At 41.6% G+C, this 18,579-nt stretch overlaps 1 protein-coding gene across 7 annotated transcripts in view; it reads left to right on the top strand.

The window, feature by feature from the left end:
- Positions 1 to 18,579, top strand: part of DGKZ (diacylglycerol kinase zeta) — a 125,909-nt gene that overhangs the window by 44,334 nt on the left and 62,996 nt on the right. For 3 of the 7 annotated variants that reach the window (XM_081315065.1, XM_081315064.1, XM_081315066.1), the window contains exon 1: positions 16,145 to 17,199. The exons of the other annotated variants lie outside the window; for them this stretch is intronic. In XM_081315065.1, the coding sequence (XP_081171191.1) occupies positions 16,340 to 17,199 (860 nt within the window). In that variant the 5' untranslated portion in view covers positions 16,145 to 16,339. Of the gene's footprint in view, positions 1 to 16,144; positions 17,200 to 18,579 lie in introns of those variants that run through there. 7 annotated transcript variants of the gene reach the window in all.

Below are 18,579 nucleotides of genomic sequence, written 5' to 3'. Positions count from 1 at the left end.
CCCTTTCAGCAGTAGCCTGGCTTGCGAGTAGCTGCTGTCATCGAGAACAGAGAAGGGAAATGAAGCAGGACGATGACCTTTTGCTGAAGCAAAATCAGGTCAAGACACAGGACTATTATAGGGCGGAAAAGCAGATATGTAACACAAGAAGAATTAGCTAAGGGAGACTCCCATTTCTGCCTTTATAATTTTTGATAGGTTTTTCCCCCCCACTTCCAGATACCTTGTATGCCCCTCCCTTTGACTTTCCAGTGTAGTCTTTCAAAACCAGGCAGATGAAAGCACCCCAAAAGCATGGGAGCAAAATCCTAGGGTATAGGTAGTCCTGAGAATTAAGGTTTTTCCTTTGCAATGTGCAGTGTTTGCAGACATGTATGTTAAGACATGTTTCTGGGGTATGTGGCATTGTTCTCTCTCTCCTCTCTGTTTGCGCTTCTGTATTAAGCAGGAGCTGACAAAATGCAACTAATCTGATCTTACGTAGCATAGCTCTTGCATGTAGTCTTTATTCAGCAAAAGACAGTTTGCCCCAGCTTAGCCAAGATCAGTGGGCTGCACGTCTCTGGCTTTCCATTCCCACCCCTTGTAGCGGTAGCCTCCCTCACTAGTAGCTGCTGTAAGAGGAAGTGCTCTCGGTTGTTTTAAAAAAGAGCTGTCATGATTTGCAGCATGGGGAGGAGGCAGCTGGATAAACAGAGACCTCTCTTTCCAAACTAGGACAGAATCTCCACAGGCTGGCAGCCAGTCCTCTTCCAGTGGCCCACACTCTCTTCACCTGCAGGATTTCTCCTTCAGCTTCGGATCAGGTTGTAAAGGCTCTGCCCGTCCTTCCTTCCTTCCTTCCTCCTTCCCTGCTTAAAATTATTTGCTAGGTTTGCCATTCAAGGGTGAGGAAGTAGAAGTAGCTTCATGAACCCCCGGAGCAAGGGAATTTAGCCGTGATCTGAGACCAAGGAAGAGGTTATCCCTGGGGGGTGGGGGTGGTAAACAATGATGGCTTACAAAGTTTCAGGAAAGGGTGTGTTACTACTAAAGAGCGGTACTGTGCTTGTGCCCGTTGGTTGGAGGTGTTTGCTGCTTGTTGCATTTGGGAAGAAAAGAGTCTTCTGCATTTTGTTTGTCTGGTTCTTAACCTGGCCTTCTGAAAAGACTTTCCAGTGCTGATGAAGCATGACCGTGAAGTGGTGCAACTGGTGTCACTTTTGTTGTATACCGCAAACCTGTTAAGCATGTCATGATGTTCTAAGATGTAGGGAGACTAAAAGTTAATAGCGGACTATTTTTCTTGCCTTTCAAGTTATATACACTGTGTCTGTATCGGTTGAAAGACCTTAGTTTATCATCAGCCAGTTCACTTTGGCTTTTTAAAATACTTGCTGCATTTTCAGCATGTTTCACCAACCCGAAAAATTACTTGTGAGACAAAATCTAGTACGCTGACAACAGATAGAACTCGTTATGCGTCCTTGATTAGGTTTTAAATCTTTGGATACTATCAGTAAGGAAGAGAATGCTTTAATGTCCTATTTGGCTCATCAGCAGTTTTTCAGGATATAGTCTGATTTAGCTTCGGTAACCCATGTTAGCAAAATTTGTTTGTATCTTTTTCTTGGTTTCTATCATTAATTTGACCCCCTTGCAACTTCCCCTTCTTTCCTGCAAGCTCTCCAGCTTCTGTGATGGGAATTCTAAGAAACCTCAAAAATCATCATTTTCCTCTGTCGTATCAAATTCCACACATTAGTTGTAAAATCTTTCTGGCAGAGAATGCTTAATTTTACTGTGGGGAGAGGTGTATATTCCTAAGGCAGAAACCAGCAGTACAGAAATGTGTTTTTAATATTTCAACTTCAGGTTAAATTCTTTGTCTGCCTGCTTGAGATTGTTGCTACAATTTCTAGACAGCCTGCCTCCTCTTTTTAACCTTTCTTAAATTTTTCAAGTTCCACTTTAGGTACAGTATCTGAAAAATATCTCAGTCTTTCCAAAGGAGAGGTTGGCTTTGTGGTAAAACCTGGATACTTTCTGCCAGTAATAAGAGGATGTAAGATAGCTCAGAAATGTCTTGGACAGCTGATACGCATGTTTAAATCATAGGTTCTGGCAAGCTACATGCCCTGCCGTTAACTACTCTTTGTGTCATGAAGTTTTCTCCCTGACATGGATCAAGCAACATTTTTCCATGACCCAGCAAACTCAAAATTACAGTGATTTTCATGATGATTACAGCTTACCGCATGGGTGTGGCACTTCAGCTTGTAGAATCACTTAAATGGCCTCTGTAACCATAATCATGTGCCCAGTCTCCAGAATATTTGTATTTGGCCCGTATTTTGTCCCATCAAGACCATTCACGTTTTAAATTTATAGGTTTCCTAAAGAACAAAATGAAGAGTCCCCGTGATAGACCAACATTTGATTTAACTTGAATATCTGACAGTTTTAATCCTCATGATGATACATGGGTAGCTGAATCTGGCAACTTACTCAAGCCCCAAAATAATTAGTTTTAATGCTAACAGTGTCAAAATTTCATAATTTAAGTTAAGGTTTTATTATTAGAGTGCCTAGATATAAATATGAATGCATGAAATTATGTTTATGTGATGTTTAGTAATCTGGTTAAAGACTTCCTCTCAAACTGAAAAATATAGGAACAGAGGGCATTTTTGTAATAACTCAGAAAAAAATACTTTGTGAATCAGATGGAAGACATCATTTATATTGGCTTAATATTAACATGACAATCAAGATCCATAGAATATTATACTGCCCACATTTTCAAAGACTTTCTAAATTCCATCAAGATTGAGCTGCACAATGCTCTTCTTAGAGCAAATTTTGCAACAGAGAAGGCATAGATATTTGTAATAGCCAGGGATGGAGCACCAGATAATGGATTGCAAAAACTCAGATGACTACTTAATGGCAAAAAGAATATTGCCATCTTGTTGTGGTATAGATTTTTGCAGCCGAGATCTGGTAGCTGTAGGCAAGGTAATCTTAGTGATGGGCAGTAGGAAAGCTGATGGAGAATTTTGGTTCTCTTTCTCAGAGGAATACGATTCCTCTCGAAATCAGATCAGCCCCAATCTTCTGACTTCAGAAGTGTTTGAAAACCTGGTTCTGTGCCTAAGCCTGGGTGTGTAACAGAGCCCCTCTCCTAGTTGTGTTATGGATATGCTCCCTGTTCATAGGACTCCTCCTTTATTATTGCTGTATGTTCCGTAGTGCTGTTGAACACTAGGTCAAGAGATTTGCGTTTTTAGCTATGCTTCTTTCAAAGGTAGACTATGCAATACAGCTTAATTGATCAGTTCTTGCAGTACTTTGGCGGAGGAACAGTATAAATAGCATTGTTTAAAATACGTCACTGGATGCATTTAAAGCTAGTTTTGCCAACTGTAAATAGTTAACAGTGAGATATTTGAATGTGCATGAATGTGAAGAATCTTTCTGTTCTGCCAAACAATATCTATCAAAGTTAAGAGTTTATGCTAGTCTAATATAATATTCATGGTATATCAGTAAGGAATGAAATTGCAGAATTGGCAGTTATTCCATACTTTCCATTTTGTTTTGACAATTGAAGCTGATCATCAGTGAGTTCCACAGTGCTAGCTATGGCAGAACAAAAGTGTATTAATATTTTGTGGTTGTAGATCAGTATCAGTAAGATACTTAGACTCAAGAAAGCTATGATTATCGAGCAAGAAGCAAAGAATTGTATTAAAAACTGTTTGCAAGACTTTGAGAAGATTATTTGATGTCTTCAGCATTCAGAGGGCACAAAGATTGAATATGAAAATGCAAAAAGAATATATATATATATTTTCTGGGAGTTGAGTCCACGCATCTTAAAATTGCTAAGATTGAGAAATATTGGCATAAACATGAGCATATAGATGTATAGACATAAAACCAAGTTTTTTAAAAAATTATGTCAAGTACAAGCTACCAGAGCCACATTTATACAGTTCAAGCTAACTATTTTATTAAATTCTGCCCATAATACAAGAATCTGCTTGCCTTCCCTTGGGAACAGATAGATAAGGTTCCATGGAGCCTAGGATAGATCAATCCTGGATCTCTTGCAGCTGCACTTGCCAGTGATCTCAAAACTTGCCAGTGATATCCACTTTATTTCTCCTCATTGCCTGGGCTGGGCATTTCCCAACAATTGTGAGATTAAGAAAATAAAATGCTGTCCATCAGTAGGTTTCTATTTATTTATTTTAATCCCACCTTTGTTTTTCATACACAACTCAAGGTATACTCCTTGCTCCTATTTTCCCCACAACAACCCTGTGAGGTGAGTTGAGCTGAGAGACAGTGACTGGCCCAAAGTCACCCACCATTTTTTCATGTCTAAAGTGAGGCTAGAACTCACAATCTCCTGATTTTTAGGGCTACACTTTAATTACTTACACCAGATTGGCTCTCCTTTCTATACCTTGAATAATATGAGCAGATTAGGTCTACAAAAATAGAGATAACTACTAAACGGCGGCAAAAGTTACACAAAGTTGGGCTTCCAGAATTCTTGATCAAGAGGGAAAGTTCTAGTGATAGAAAATTGCCTGTCTCCAAATGCTGCTGCTGATGATGATCATGGTCATATTCATACTGTTAGCCTCTCAAAAATTCCTGTGGACCTCATGGAGTACATTTTGAATACCTGCAGAAAGCTTTTAAGCTTTTGCAGTCATCTGTTACTTGTCTACATTTTTACAAACCGGATCAGGCTATGTGCTTTTAAAGGTAGTTTTACAATCCTGCTTTTCAAGATTTTCTGTTATAGGTTAGCGCTGAACTTACAACCACAGTTGAGCCCAGATTCACTTAATGACCATGTTACTTAAGAAATGGAATGATTGACTTAACAACTACGGCAAGAAAAGTTGTAAAATGGGGCAAAGCTTACTTAACAAATCTTCACTTAGCAACACAGTTTGCTTACCACTTCCCATAAGGCTGTTACATGCATGTTGTTTGGCCACGCACTCAAACTGTCGAGGTTTTATGGTTAGCTGCTTAAGAGTTCCAAATTTGAATGTTTGCTCAGTCATTGAGTTCCCCAAAATTATGGTTTTGGGTGACTTCAATCTACCATCCCTGGGAGGATCATCTGAGTTAGCTTGGGAGTTCATGGCTTCCATGACGGCCATGGACCTGACGCAAGTAATTCAGGGCCCGACTCATGTGGGGGGCCACACGCTCGATTTGGTTTTTCTATCTGGACGGTGGTTAGATGATCTTGGTGGGGGTTCTCCATTTGCTATGCCCCTGTCATGGACCGATCATCATCTCCTGCGGCTGGTCTTCCATTTTGCCACTCCCTGTCATGGGCCTGTTGAACCAACGAGATGGTTCCGCCCCAGGCGCTTAATGGACCCTGAGAGGTTCCAGGCAGCGCTGGGGTCCCCACCTGCCTCCTTTGCTCACAGCTCGGCGGATGCCTTAGTGGAAGCCTGGGAAAGGGCAGCCACGGAGGCACTTGACCGAGTTGTACCCTTGCGGCCCCTAACCCGGTGCAGATCCCAGTGGGCTCCATGGTTTTCCGCAGAGCTCCGGGAGATGACGGGGTCTAGAGAGCTGTTGGAGATCCAGCCGGTCTGAATCCGACCGATTGCGACTAAGATCCTTTACTAGGTCTTATCTCGTGGCAATGAGGATGGCGAGGTCTAATTACTTCGCTACCCTCATCGCGTCCGCAGATAATCGCCCGGCCGCTCTGTTTAGGGTGACCCGCTCCCTCCTTAATCAGGAGGTGAGGGAGGAGCCCTTGCAGGGTCGTGCCGAGGAGTTTAGTCAACATCTCTCGGACAAAATCGCTCGGATTCACACCGGTCTGGACTCCGACTGGGCAGAGTCTGACGATCAGGACATGGGTGGTCTTGTCGATGTTATCTGGGAGGAGTTCGATCCTGTGACTCCGGAGGAAGTGGACAGGATTATGGGGAAGCTGAGCTCCACCACATGTTTATTGGACCCGTGCCCTTCCTGGCTGGTTTATGCGGCTCGGGAGGGGACACGAGGCTGGCTCCAGGCGGTGATATCTGCATCTTTGAGTGAGGGTAGTTTCCCCGCCGTCTTGAAGGAGGCGGTGGTGAGACCTCTCCTCAAGAAGCCTGCCTTGGACCCAGCTGTATTAAACAACTTTCGTCCGGTCTCCAACCTTCACTTTCTTGCGAAGGTTGTTGAGAGCGTGGTGGCGCATCAACTCCCTTTGTTCCTGGAGTAAGCTGACTATCTAGACCCGTACCAATCAGGTTTCAGGCCCGGGTACAGCACGGAGACGGCATTGGTCGCTCTGGTGAATGATCTCTGGAGGGCCCGGGACAGGGGATGTTCCTCTGTCCTAGTCCTATTAGACCTCTCAGCGGCTTTTGATACCATCGACCATGGTATCCTGCTGCGGCGTCTCAGGGGATTGGGAGTGGGAGGCACGGTACTTCAGTGGTTCTCCTCCTACCTCCTGGGACGTTCGCAGTCGGTGTTGGCAGGGGGGCAGAGGTCGACCTCGAGGCCTCTCGTTTGTGGAGTGCCTCAGGGTCGGTCCTCTCACCTCTCCTGTTCAACATCTATATGAAGCCTCTGGGTGAGATCATTCGTGGTTTTGGAGTTGGGTATCACCAGCTTTTCATTTCGACCCCAAACCACCCCAGTGATGCCCTCGACGTGATGTCTCGTTGCCTGGAGGCGGTTCGGGTCTGGATGGGGAGGAACAGGCTTCGGCTCAACCCTGACAAGACTGAGTGGCTGTGTGTGCCGGCATCTCGGGAAATTTAGATCATTCCATCTCTTACTAGGGGGGGTGAGTTATTACCCCCCGTAGATAGGGCTCGCAACTTGGGAGTCCTCCTAGACTCACAGCTTTCTTTAGAAGATCATATAGTAACTGTGACTAGGGGGGCCTTCGCCCAGGTTCGCCTGGTGCGCCAGTTGCGGTCCTATCTAGACCGGGATGCCTTGCGTACAGTCACTCATGCGCTCGTGACCTCTCGGTTAGACTACTGCAATGCTCTCTACATGGGGCTGCCCTTGAGGACCACTCGGAGGCTCCAACTGGTGCAGAATGCAGCTGCGAGAGTTGTGTTGGGGGTCTCCCGATACTCCCATGTTACACCTCTGCTCCGTGAGCTGCATTGGCTTCCAGTTGCCTTCCGGGTGAGATTCAAGGTGCTGGTAATGACCTACAAAGCCCTACATGGCATGGGTCCGGAATACCTTAGGGAGCACCTGCGGCCAACATCAACTTCCCTCCGCCCAGTGCGCTCCCACAGAGTGGGCCTCCTCAGGGTGCCTCCGATCAGAGAATGTCGACTGGTGGCCCCCAGGGGGAGGGCGTTCTCTGTGGGTGCGCCTGACTTGTGGAACCGTTTACCGGTTGAGCTCCGGATGGCTCCCGACCTTCGCTCCTTCCGGCGTGATCTAAAAACCTACTTGTTTGAACAAGCCGGCCTGGTCTGATGGGTTTGGGTTTTAAATTATTGTTTTAATGTAATTTATTTATTGTATCGGGCACTATGGTTTAATCTATTCTTAATTTTTGTATTTCGGTATTTTGATATTTATTGCCCTGTTCACCGCCCTGAGTCCTTTGGGAGAAGGGCGGTATACAAATTAAATTAAATTAATTAAATAAATAAATAAATAAATGTCCCTATCAGTGCAAAGATGGTTCAGGAGTCTTTATGTTGCCTTATGTATGGCTTCATGTTCTCATGCCAGGTAGATGCATGTTGTTTGTGACTCATAGACCAAAGTAACAGGGGAAGTAGGTGCTAAATTATTTTAAGAGTTAGGGAAATTCCCTGTGAATAGCGTATGTACTTCTTCCCAAGCCACCATGTCTCACAGCGATACAGGATTACCTACCCATAATGACATAAACAGTCTATTTCATCTGTCGTGCTGCGTTTGATAAGACCTAGCAGCTGTAGCAAGGGAACCCTCCAGTTTTCCCAGTGCTTTTGATCAACTGAACGTTGTTAAATATAGTATACTTTAGTGGCTGAATGAGATCAAAAGCTGCAATAAACATTAAAATCAGCGCAGTTAATATAAAAAGGAGATATTTATAGAGAAGCAGAGAGATGAAGCAGCTGCATCTATAAGAGAAGACATCTTGCAATGTCAGAAGGGTATGGGAGTGAGTAATTCTGTGAAAACATGAGTGAACGAAAAAGTTCTGGCATGTGAACTGTGTAAAACTTGGAGTGAAATCCCTGGATACGCTTCCCAAGCCTCTTTGTTGGCCTCTTTAGCATTCTGATGGCAGTGATAGTGAAGGAAGCCTGTAATATCCTTGTGTCAACAGTAGCAACTATTAATAGTTCTGTACTTTTAACAATTTCTGGATCCCGGGAATATTATAATTGATACTATAGAGCAGGGGTCCCCAACCTTGGCAATTTTAAGACCTGTGGACTTCAACTCCCCAAATTCCCCATCCAGCTGGGGAATTCTGGGAATTGAAGTCCACAGGTCTTAAAGTTGCCAAGGTTGGGGACCCCTGCTATAGAGTAAAATAAACTCCAGGCTCCTCCTTTACACTACTGTGCTATGAAACCCATTTCAAAGAAATAAATGGGCAAGAGTGAGAAATGGACTCTCCTTTAGCCTCTCTTAATATAAGCCAAAAATAGAAGTGTAGATTAAAGAATAAATAGGAGCTACTACAGTATGTAGAATATTCTCCATGCTCGGATGACTTGTACACAGTTCCAGAGTTGGAGTGTATTGACAGGAAAGCATTGGATAGATCAGAGCCTTGGCTCTGTTAGATGTGGGATATTCTTGTTTACATCTATTACATGTTTCAGAACTGTACAGGCAATCCTCAACTTACGACCACAATTGAGCCCAACATTTATGTTGATAAGGCAGAAATTTGTTAAGTGACTTTTGCCCCATTTTACAAGTTTTCTTGCCACGTTTGTTAAGTGAATCACTGCTGTTATTTAATTAGTAACACGGTTGTAAAGTGAATCTGGCTTCCCCATTGACTTCGCTTGTCAGGAGGTCGCAAAAGGCGATCACGTGACTGGGCCACTGCAACCGTCATAAATGTGAGTCAGTTGTCAAGCACCCGAATGTAAATCACGTGACCCTGGGGATGCTGAAACGGTCATAGGTGTGAAAAATGGTCCTAAGTCACTTTTTTCAGGGCTGTTGTAACTTCGTATGGTCACTAAGTGAACCATTGTAAGTCAAGGACTACCTGCAATGAACTTTCTCAGCTGGGACAGGCCTCATTCAGACTTCCAAAAATAAGGAACAGATACTGGATTCTGAAGAAGTCAATTATTGCAGAAACGTTTCCTGTTAGAGCCATAAAAGGAAGGAACTTTTTTTTTTAATATATAAACTGGCCAGTGCTGGATCCTTCTGCAAGAAAACATGTCCAACTAATAAAGCTTATTATCGAATGATTAGCAGATGAACGGCACTTTGGTTTCAAATGCAACGCTAGAAAACAGAAACGAGCCTTCAGAGGCTTCTGTGACTGGAAGTATTTTTTACATGTGATTCATTCAGATGTTCCAAAATGAATGAGGTAAATATTCTTATTCCCGCTGAAAAACTTGCCCTGTGGATTAAGCTATATTATCAGTAAATGTGAGAGGAGGCTGTTTTGGGTGAGATGAAATGACACCTAATGGCTTCTTTTCATGCAAACTAATATTCACGATAACTGCAGTTTCAGATATGCGAAGGTTACTCTGTCTTATTAATTCTGTAGAGAGGGGAAACATAACAAGAAGTCTTTTTCATATGGAAAGTTAATCATAAATAAGCTTGGGTTTTGCTTTTTGTTGCTGTTTGCTAACCAGATGTAGCAAAATTTGGTAAGAATTCTAACTTGTTTATGAGAAGCTGACATGAAAGACTTACTTGTTTTTGTAAGGCATTCACTCAGTAATTTCAGCAACCACACTGAAAGCCTTTTGCTTGTTTAGTCATCTTTTAAATAAGGCTATATATTTGCCATAGAAATATGAATGTGGATTTGTATGCATTATGAATATTCCAGAGTTAAGATCGAGAGTATGGTTTTTATCTTTGAACCACTACATTTAATTGACATTCCAACTTTGTTTTTGGTTGTCTACATAAAAAGTTAGCTATCCAGATCTTAGTTTTCATTTTATTAAAATAGTCTCTAATACATTCTAAGTTATAAGAGAAATGGTTATACAGTTTGTAAATGAGAAGCTCATCCATTAGATCAGACATGTCAAACACAAGGCCCGGAGGCCGGATGCGGCCCGCGAAGTGGTTTCATGTGGCCCGCGAAGCCATCCTGGAAACAGTGAGGGAACGGCCCCCACTGCCTTGGCCCTGGCCCAGAGACCCTCCTTCTGCCAGAGACCCTCAGATCTGTCCCACTCCTGCCCAGGCCCCCATAGGCACCCTTGATGCGAACGATGTAGAGCTGGCCACGCCCACCCAGTAGGCCATACACAGTCTAGCCACGCCCGCCCCAGTAGGCCACGCCCACCCCAGTAGGCCACGCCCACCCTGGCCATACCCACCCGGCCCCTTGAGGGCAACCGCAATGCTGATGCGGCCCTCAATGAAATTGAGTTTGACACCCCTGCATTAGATAGATAGATAGATAGATAGATAGATAGATAGATAGATAGATAGATAGATAGATAGATAGATAGACAGACAGACAGACAGACAGACAGACAGACAGACAGACAGACAGACAGAGATTGATTGATTGTATAATGCATAAACATTATCTGCCACTTTTCTTGCAATGTGGAATTGCTATTAAGAGCGGCAGGCAGATTAAATAAGGTCAAGTCATGCCCATTGTTGCTGATATTATGGGCACATTCACGTATTTATTTATTTTTCAACTTTTCTATGATGCGTAGTTCTTGTATTCCTTGGTGGTTTCCTTTCTAGGTATTAACTAGGCCTGATTTGACTTAACATCTAAACAAAATAGCTCAGAAATGTTTAAGGGTTTTGCAGATATTTAGTATATATTTATGCTTACAGTTGCCTAGGCACCCCTGATCAAAATGTTTATTACAGTGAGTGACCCCCTAAATCAACAGAAGCTGACACAACCTCTGAATCATACAAAATTAAATATGACATCCTTCTGTATATTTGATTAAAAGTTTGCCAATTCAAAGTAAGAAGACAGTGAATATAGCAAGTCCAGAAATTTGAATAGTTGTTTCAATATTGCGTTTTTAAGTTAAAATACTGTTAGTAAGAACCCAAAAGTTTATTCACGTGAGAAGCCTATAATTAGCCAGAATACAGTGCCATAGATGATCAAATACTCAGCAACCAAAGTTTCCCTAAATGCTCTCTAAGCATTTGAGTATGAAGATAGTTCACTATTACAAAGCAGAAAAAGTCTATTTTAAAAAAAATCTTAACAATTTCCAGCTATGAGAAACATGTTAAGGAATTGATGTTAATGTGAAACTGTTGAAGTCAAGACCCAAAAAAAACCCCAGCAACAACAAAACTCTAGAACTGCTTGACATCTGCTCAGTTCTGCAGAAGAGATCATTGTAAACAACATGCTGAAAAGTTTAGTTGATATTCACCATTGAGTGTTGCTTATGCAGCAGTGATCTACATGGGAGAGTTATAAAAAAAGGGTTTTCCAGCCTGCTCATAAAAATCATTGCCAAAAGTATGCAAAAGAGAACCTTGGTAAGCCTGAAATATTTTGTGACAAATTGACTTGAACCATTGGAACAAAAATTGAGCTGTTTGGCTACAGCCACAAAAGATACATTTTAGTGTGTGTGTGTGTGGGGGGAGAATTAAGCATTGAATTGCCCATCACTAAGCACAAGGGATGGCTGGATTATACTTTGGGGTTGGCTGGCAGTTAATGAGACTAAAGCTATTCTGCAGGTGGAAGGAAAAATGACATTCAACTAAATATCAACCTATCCAAAAAGCTACTATTTCCTAGTCAGTAAAAAAGTTGAATTTGGAAAGAGGTTGGATATTTCAGCAAGACTGGACCATATCTCAAAAGCAGTCATTGTGTACTTAAAAGAGAAAAAAAATATAAAGATTTTGGAGTGACCTTCACAGTCTCCAGACATAAATGCCTATGCTGAAATCTCAAACATCCTGCGAACGCAGAGACTTACTCTAAGAATGTTGCTGTGCTAGAACATGACTGCAAGGAAGACCGGGTTGGGGTGGGGGGTAAATTGTAAGAGGGAGACTAGAAAGACGGTTAGCTTTCTGGAGATCTTTGGGAGTTAATTCTACCTGAGGTGGGTTGCAAAGCAGTGACTGAAAGGCTGTTCAAACTTTTGCACCTGCTGTATTCGCAGTTTTGCAGTGCAAAGGAAATTAGAATTTGGTGCATAGTAATGCATAGGTTTGCACAGGTGGCAGCACACCTGTGTGCACTAGTGGCAAGAGTGGTTCATTTGTTTTCATATGTGTTGCTTTGTTCTTCTGTCCTTTGGTTCTGATAGCCGGCCAACAAAATATTTGACAGTCCTATGTTCTGCTGATTTGCCTTTTAAAACTGAAGATAAAAATGGCTGATCTTCTCCTCTAGCAGGCAGGCAGTTTTTTAGTGAATTGTACCCAATTTTATGACCTTTTTTGCCATGGTTGTTAACTGAATCCACTTCCCCCATTGACTTTGCTTGTTAAAACTGGCTGGGAATCTTGCAAAAGGGGATCGATCACATGACTCCATCATAGATCTGATGGAATCATCATAAATACATGCTGGTTTTCAGGTGCCCAATTTTGATCACATGGCTGTGGGGATGGCTAATGAAACTTCACAGTTTTATCCATTCTTAGTTTACTGATGATTTTTTAAAACATATACCAAACACTCCAAGCCATGATTGGACAATGTAGTATCTAGGTACTAACTTGCTCAGAGTACCCTTAAATAATTCCATGAAATCACAAACTGTTTTATAAAATTTTAATGAAAATGTCTAATACCTGATATTTCCCAGAAGATTGCCAAACTTTTGTCAGTTCTCAAGAGTGAGATTGCTGAAATCATTTTTGGACATTTTAAAACTCATATTTATTTTTAATGCTCAACCCCAACTCATGCTTTATGCATTCTCAGAAATCTGTGTATTTTATTTATTTTTATACGTTCCAGGTATCAATTTTGTTTAAATAGGTAGAAATTTTCCTATTAAAATTGCTTGTTTTTAAACTGAGTTTTGATTATCTGTTTTTTACAGTTTGGTAAATCAGCTGTGTTGGACAGTTGTACAAAATCAACAAAGAAATTTCTACTTCCTACTTTATATACTATATATATATATATATATATATATATATATATATATATATATATATATATATATATATATATATATATATATATATATATATATATAATGCTAGCTTTAATCACCAGTTTTGGCAACAAGGAAAACAGCTGTGTTACCATAAAACCAATTAATAGTCTTGTACTTTCTGAAAGACTGAATGTTTATTATGGTTTCAACTTTTGTGGATTACAGTCTGTTTTGAAGCAGGATAGATTGTGTTCTAATATTATTATTCCATAATACATGTGTCGGTCATTAAGAATTTGCAAGAATAGGAAAATATGGGTGTCCTTTTGTACCTATTAGGAATTTGTTTTCTACACAGTTATCAGAATTTAGATGAAAGCAGGTCCTCCCAATTGCAGTGGTTCTAAATTTCCAAACACTAGATAATCCATGTTGAGCAACCACAATTGGTACTGGCAACTTGGTCATTAAGTGAAGCAGTCATTAATGAAAGCACAGCTATGCTTATGATCTTATTTCAGCTTTCCTTTGCTTTAAGACCAGTGAGGGTCATAAATGTGAGAACAGGTCCCAAAGTTAGAACTGAATGGAATGCCATTGACTCTATCACCACCATCATAACTGAAAGGTCATTAAATAAGGCATTCACTAAACAAAGACTACTGGTAAACATACTCACCTACACTTGTACCAGAGAATAGCAGAAATAGGAATTGTGCTGCCACTAAAAGAGAAGGCCTCCTCAGGGTACTGTCGGCTAGACAATGTCGGCTGGCGACCCCCAGGGGGAGAGCCTTCTCTGTGGGAGCGCCAGCCCTATGGAACCAGCTCCCCCCTGAGCTTCGGATGGCCCCAGATCTCCAGTCCTTTCGCCGCAGCCTCAAAACACTCCTTTTCCACCTGGCTGACCTGGACTGACAGGGATTTTAATTATGTTTTTAATTTTTAACTCTAATTTTTTAATTTATTTTAATTTTAATTTATTGTACAGGGGCCTTATCTTAACTTCTGTATTTATTGTATGTTATTGTTGTTAGCCGCCCTGAGTCCTTCGGGAGATAGGGCGGCATATAAGTCCCAAAAATAAATAATAAATAAATAAATAAATAAATAAATAAATAGCTGCAAGTAGAAGAGCACTCTTTCTATATACTGTGTAACTATTGTACAAATAACAAAGGATAATAAATTATTTTTTCCCCGTGAGTGGTCAGGTAACATCTTTCGATTGCTTTTCTACGAAATGTTATAGAACGTGTCAACTTCATTTACTGTAAAATACTCCACATTTTTCAGTTCAGAATGTGTAACTGACAGTTTTAACGAACATAAAATGTAGATAAACTACTTTTTAAGACTTGGAATATGAAGTATGGAGTATGGAAGAGTAATTGTCTTTTCCATACTGGCATTCCTCTGAAGACAGAGGCTTATATACATGGAGAATTCTCCAGTTGCTACTTGTACTATTTTTCAAAACTTAGAAACGCGTGAAATCTAAAGGAACCATTGATACAATCGTCCATTTTGACCACAATGTGATGTTCTAATGCGTCGTGGAATTGCTATTTATAAAATTGAATATGTCTGAATGTTTGGAATTCTTGTTATTCCTTTCCTTACTGTCAAGGGATTTTGGCTGTTGCTTCTTGGATTTCTCACACTACAACTTGGCCTCATTTCCAGTTTGTCTCAGATCACTTTAGTTATACCAACATTGTAAAATGAGCTTTATTTTTCATTAAACAGGAAACATTTAGGTTTTCTTGTACAGTTGAAAGGCTGATTCAGCTGATACATTTCTCTCCATTTTGCCCAAGCAATTAAAAAATAAAAAAGAGAAGGGAAATTAAAAAAAAAACTACACAAATGGGGTGTCAATTTGCTTCTGGGTCCCATTCAAAATGCTGGTTATCACCTTTAAAGCCCTTCGTGGCATGGGACCAGGTTACCTGAAGAACCAGCTCATCCTAATTATGTTGACCCATCCCACCCAATCGGATTGTCCCAAAGGTGCTTTTTCAAGAGGCAACTGGACTTCTTTAGCTCTTGGATGAGAAGTAAAACATCTTCAAAGAAAAACAAGAAAGTCCAGTTGCTTCTTGAAAAAGTATCTTTGGGACAACCATGACCTGGATGACTGAGAATCTCCATAGACACTCAGTCAATCAGTTTGAGTGACAGGATCTAGGAAAAGAGCCTCTCTGCCATTGCTCCTTCCCTTTGGATCATCTTACTCCCAATAGTGAGGTAGGTCACCACTCTTCTGGCCTTCCAGTATTAAGACCTTGGTCTGCCAATTAACAGGTGGGGTCTAAGAGTGAGGGTGACGGTTCATTCTCCGAGCTTGTGGGTTGGTTTCTGAATGTTTCATTACCAGACTAGGTAACATCTTCAGCTGAGTTTAGCGGATGTTAGTGTTCTGTTTATAAGGGCTTCAGGTGTGGGTGTGTCAAGTGAGGGTCTCGTGATGGGTTTTGTGATGGGTCAGGTGCTTTCGTTGTATGTTTATATGCAAGGTCAACGGATTGTATTTTACTTGGATCTGTTTTACTTTCTATCTGTAAAGTAGACAAGCAAATGTGTGGTCCATGAGCATATCTGCTCACTATGAGAATTACTGACACCTCAACCTCTGCTTATCTGAACACTAACTTCTAAAAAACCACATGTAGATAATCTCAATGTTATTAGCATACACGGAACAGTTCTCTCATTTCAAGTATCCACTAAGCTTCCTTTTCTCAGAGCTCTTTCCGTAATAGCTTCTTTCATCCTTAGCGTTTATGGTAAACTGGATGGTTCAGTTGCCTCATTGTCTTGGTATTACACAGTTCAGAGAGTTTTAGAACTCCAGGTGGCTGGCTCTTTGACACAGAGCTGTATATGGCTTTAAAAAGTTGATTAATACTTGTAACAATTGAGGAGCTGGAGCGGAAGGTCTGGAAGTATCTATTATTAGACATTCAGGAGTACTTTAGGTAGTTAGATGGGAAGAGAGAGCCCCACATTTAAAACATATACTTTTTTGTTAACAGCCCCTAATCTCCATGGAATCCTTTTTCAAAAAGCACTTCAGGAGGAAGATTGCATCATCAGGGCCCCAACGCACCAGTGTGGTGGCCTTGCCTGCCAGCAGAGCCAGGCGGCGTTCTGTGGTAGGTCTGCCCTCTACCATACTTGTGGAACGCCGGCGCAGATCCAGTGCTCAGCTGCAAGGGATGTCTTGCTTGGTCTCCCCATGCAAGCGTAGGTTGTGTTCCCGGAGGCGATCTAGTACCACCACCCCTCGCATGAGCCCTAGATTCTCCGTCCAGAAGAAGCGTGGGGGCCACGTGCACACCATAGATACACATCTCATAGGGCCCTCTTTGCTGCTAGCCAGTCTCATCCAAGTGTACAAGGAAGAAGAAAGGCGACAGTCACATTGTACTGAAAGCTCCAGCTCAGGGTCCCCTAAAGATGGGGTGGTGGACAGTGACTGGAGTGAGGAAGCACTCTCCTCAGGATCTGAAGGAGCAGAGTTTGAAAAGAAGGAACTGCAGACTGAGTGCTCACTGTATAGCATTCCCCCAATCCAACGTGTTCCTGATTTAAGACCTTTCCTACGAGACCCTTATTACTTGCGCCGCAGATCCTCCCACCTCCTTCCTGCAGAATTTGTGCACAGCAGAGCAGCCTACGGGCTTCAAGGCCGCTACAGATACTTCAACCAGCGGCGGTGCTCAGGTGAAACCCCCAAGCCAAGTGCTTTGCTTCAGCCATGCAGGTTTGAAAGGGCTGCCAGGAGGTGGAAGGTGCCTGTCGGAACCAGTTGGCTGCCATTGACTACCCATAAATGCTTGGGAGTGGATCCTGCCCTCAGCAGCTGTGGCAGTGACTCCTCTGAAGGCTGCAATGCCCTTTTGACGTATGTATGGCTTATAGGTGGTTTTAAAACCCTTTGGGTGGAGGTGATCGGGGCGGAGGGGAGGTAATGAGTAGGGAGGAGAAACTATGGCAGCAGGAATGCTCATTCAGATTCATTCATTTTGGAGGCTGAATTCCATTTCCAAAGAGTTTGAGTTGAATGCATTAATGAGAAACTAAACCGCCCAATCACAATAACACAAGAATCTGAATCTGACATTCCTGAGACTAGCATTTTACTAGCTGCCTTTATCCTTGCTTTAAACAGTATTTTCTTGTTCTGGTAAATATTTTCAGGTGTTATGGGACTGCAACTACCAGAGTTGCATATGTATTGTATTGACTGCTAGCTGGGATTTTATAGTCTAGACATCTGGAAACTACAAGGTTAGGGAAAAAAATCAAACTAGAAATTAAAAGTCACATGCAATCTTAACTATTGTTTTTAGCTTTTCAGTTGTGTTCATCTCCCCCACCACCACCACCACCAATCAACTTTAAATATTTGTGCTTGAGAAACAACAAGAAATTGGACTCTGCTTCAGCTTCTCAAGGAACTTATAACCTGAGTAATTGCCTTTTGAGAAAAATGATGCTCTATCTCTGGAGTAATTTTTTTTCCCGGGAGTTGGGCTTACAGAACACACTTATTATATTGAAAAGTTTTAATATACAGTTTATCTTTAACAGTCCCCCCTCCCCTCCCTTCTCCCTCCCCCCCTACCTCTCCCCCCTCCCCCCTCCCCCCCCGACTTCCCAGAGCTAAATACAAGGTATATATATAAAAAAGAATCATAAACAACCATATACTAACAACCATAACCTCTAAAATCCATCACTCTCTAGCTTATATAGGATAGGGTAATCCTTAATAATATTAAATATATATAGAAAAACTAAAACAGAAAAAGAAGAAAAAAGAAGGAAGACTTATTCAAATGCTACATGAAACTTCTTAACCTTATACTTATTCTGGATAAACTCAATCCATTTTCTCCATTCCATAATGTAACGTTCTTGCGAGTGATCTTTCAGATAAGCCGAAATCTTCGCCATTTCTGCCAGGTCGGAGACCTTTAAAGTCCACTCTTCTATAGTCGGCAGTTCCTCTTTCTTCCAATACTGACCTATCAAGAGTCTTGCTGCCGTAATTAAATTTAACATCAACTTAGTGTCCACAACCGTAGCGTCCATGATTATTCCCAACAAGAAAAGTTGCGGACAAAACTTTATCCTTTGCTTAAAAATCTTCTGCATATTCCACCAAATTTTTATCCAAAAAGCCTTGATCTTTTTACAAGTCCACCATACATGAAAATATGTTGCATCTTCATCTCCACATCTCCAGCATTTTGGCTGATAGTTCGGATACATACTTGCA

The sequence above is a fragment of the Vipera berus genome (assembly GCF_964194415.1).
Source record: "Vipera berus genome assembly, chromosome: 1".
Classification (NCBI taxonomy): domain Eukaryota; kingdom Metazoa; phylum Chordata; class Lepidosauria; order Squamata; family Viperidae; genus Vipera; species Vipera berus.
Note: the sequence above shows the minus strand (reverse complement) of the source record. Positions and strands in the feature narration are given on the sequence as shown.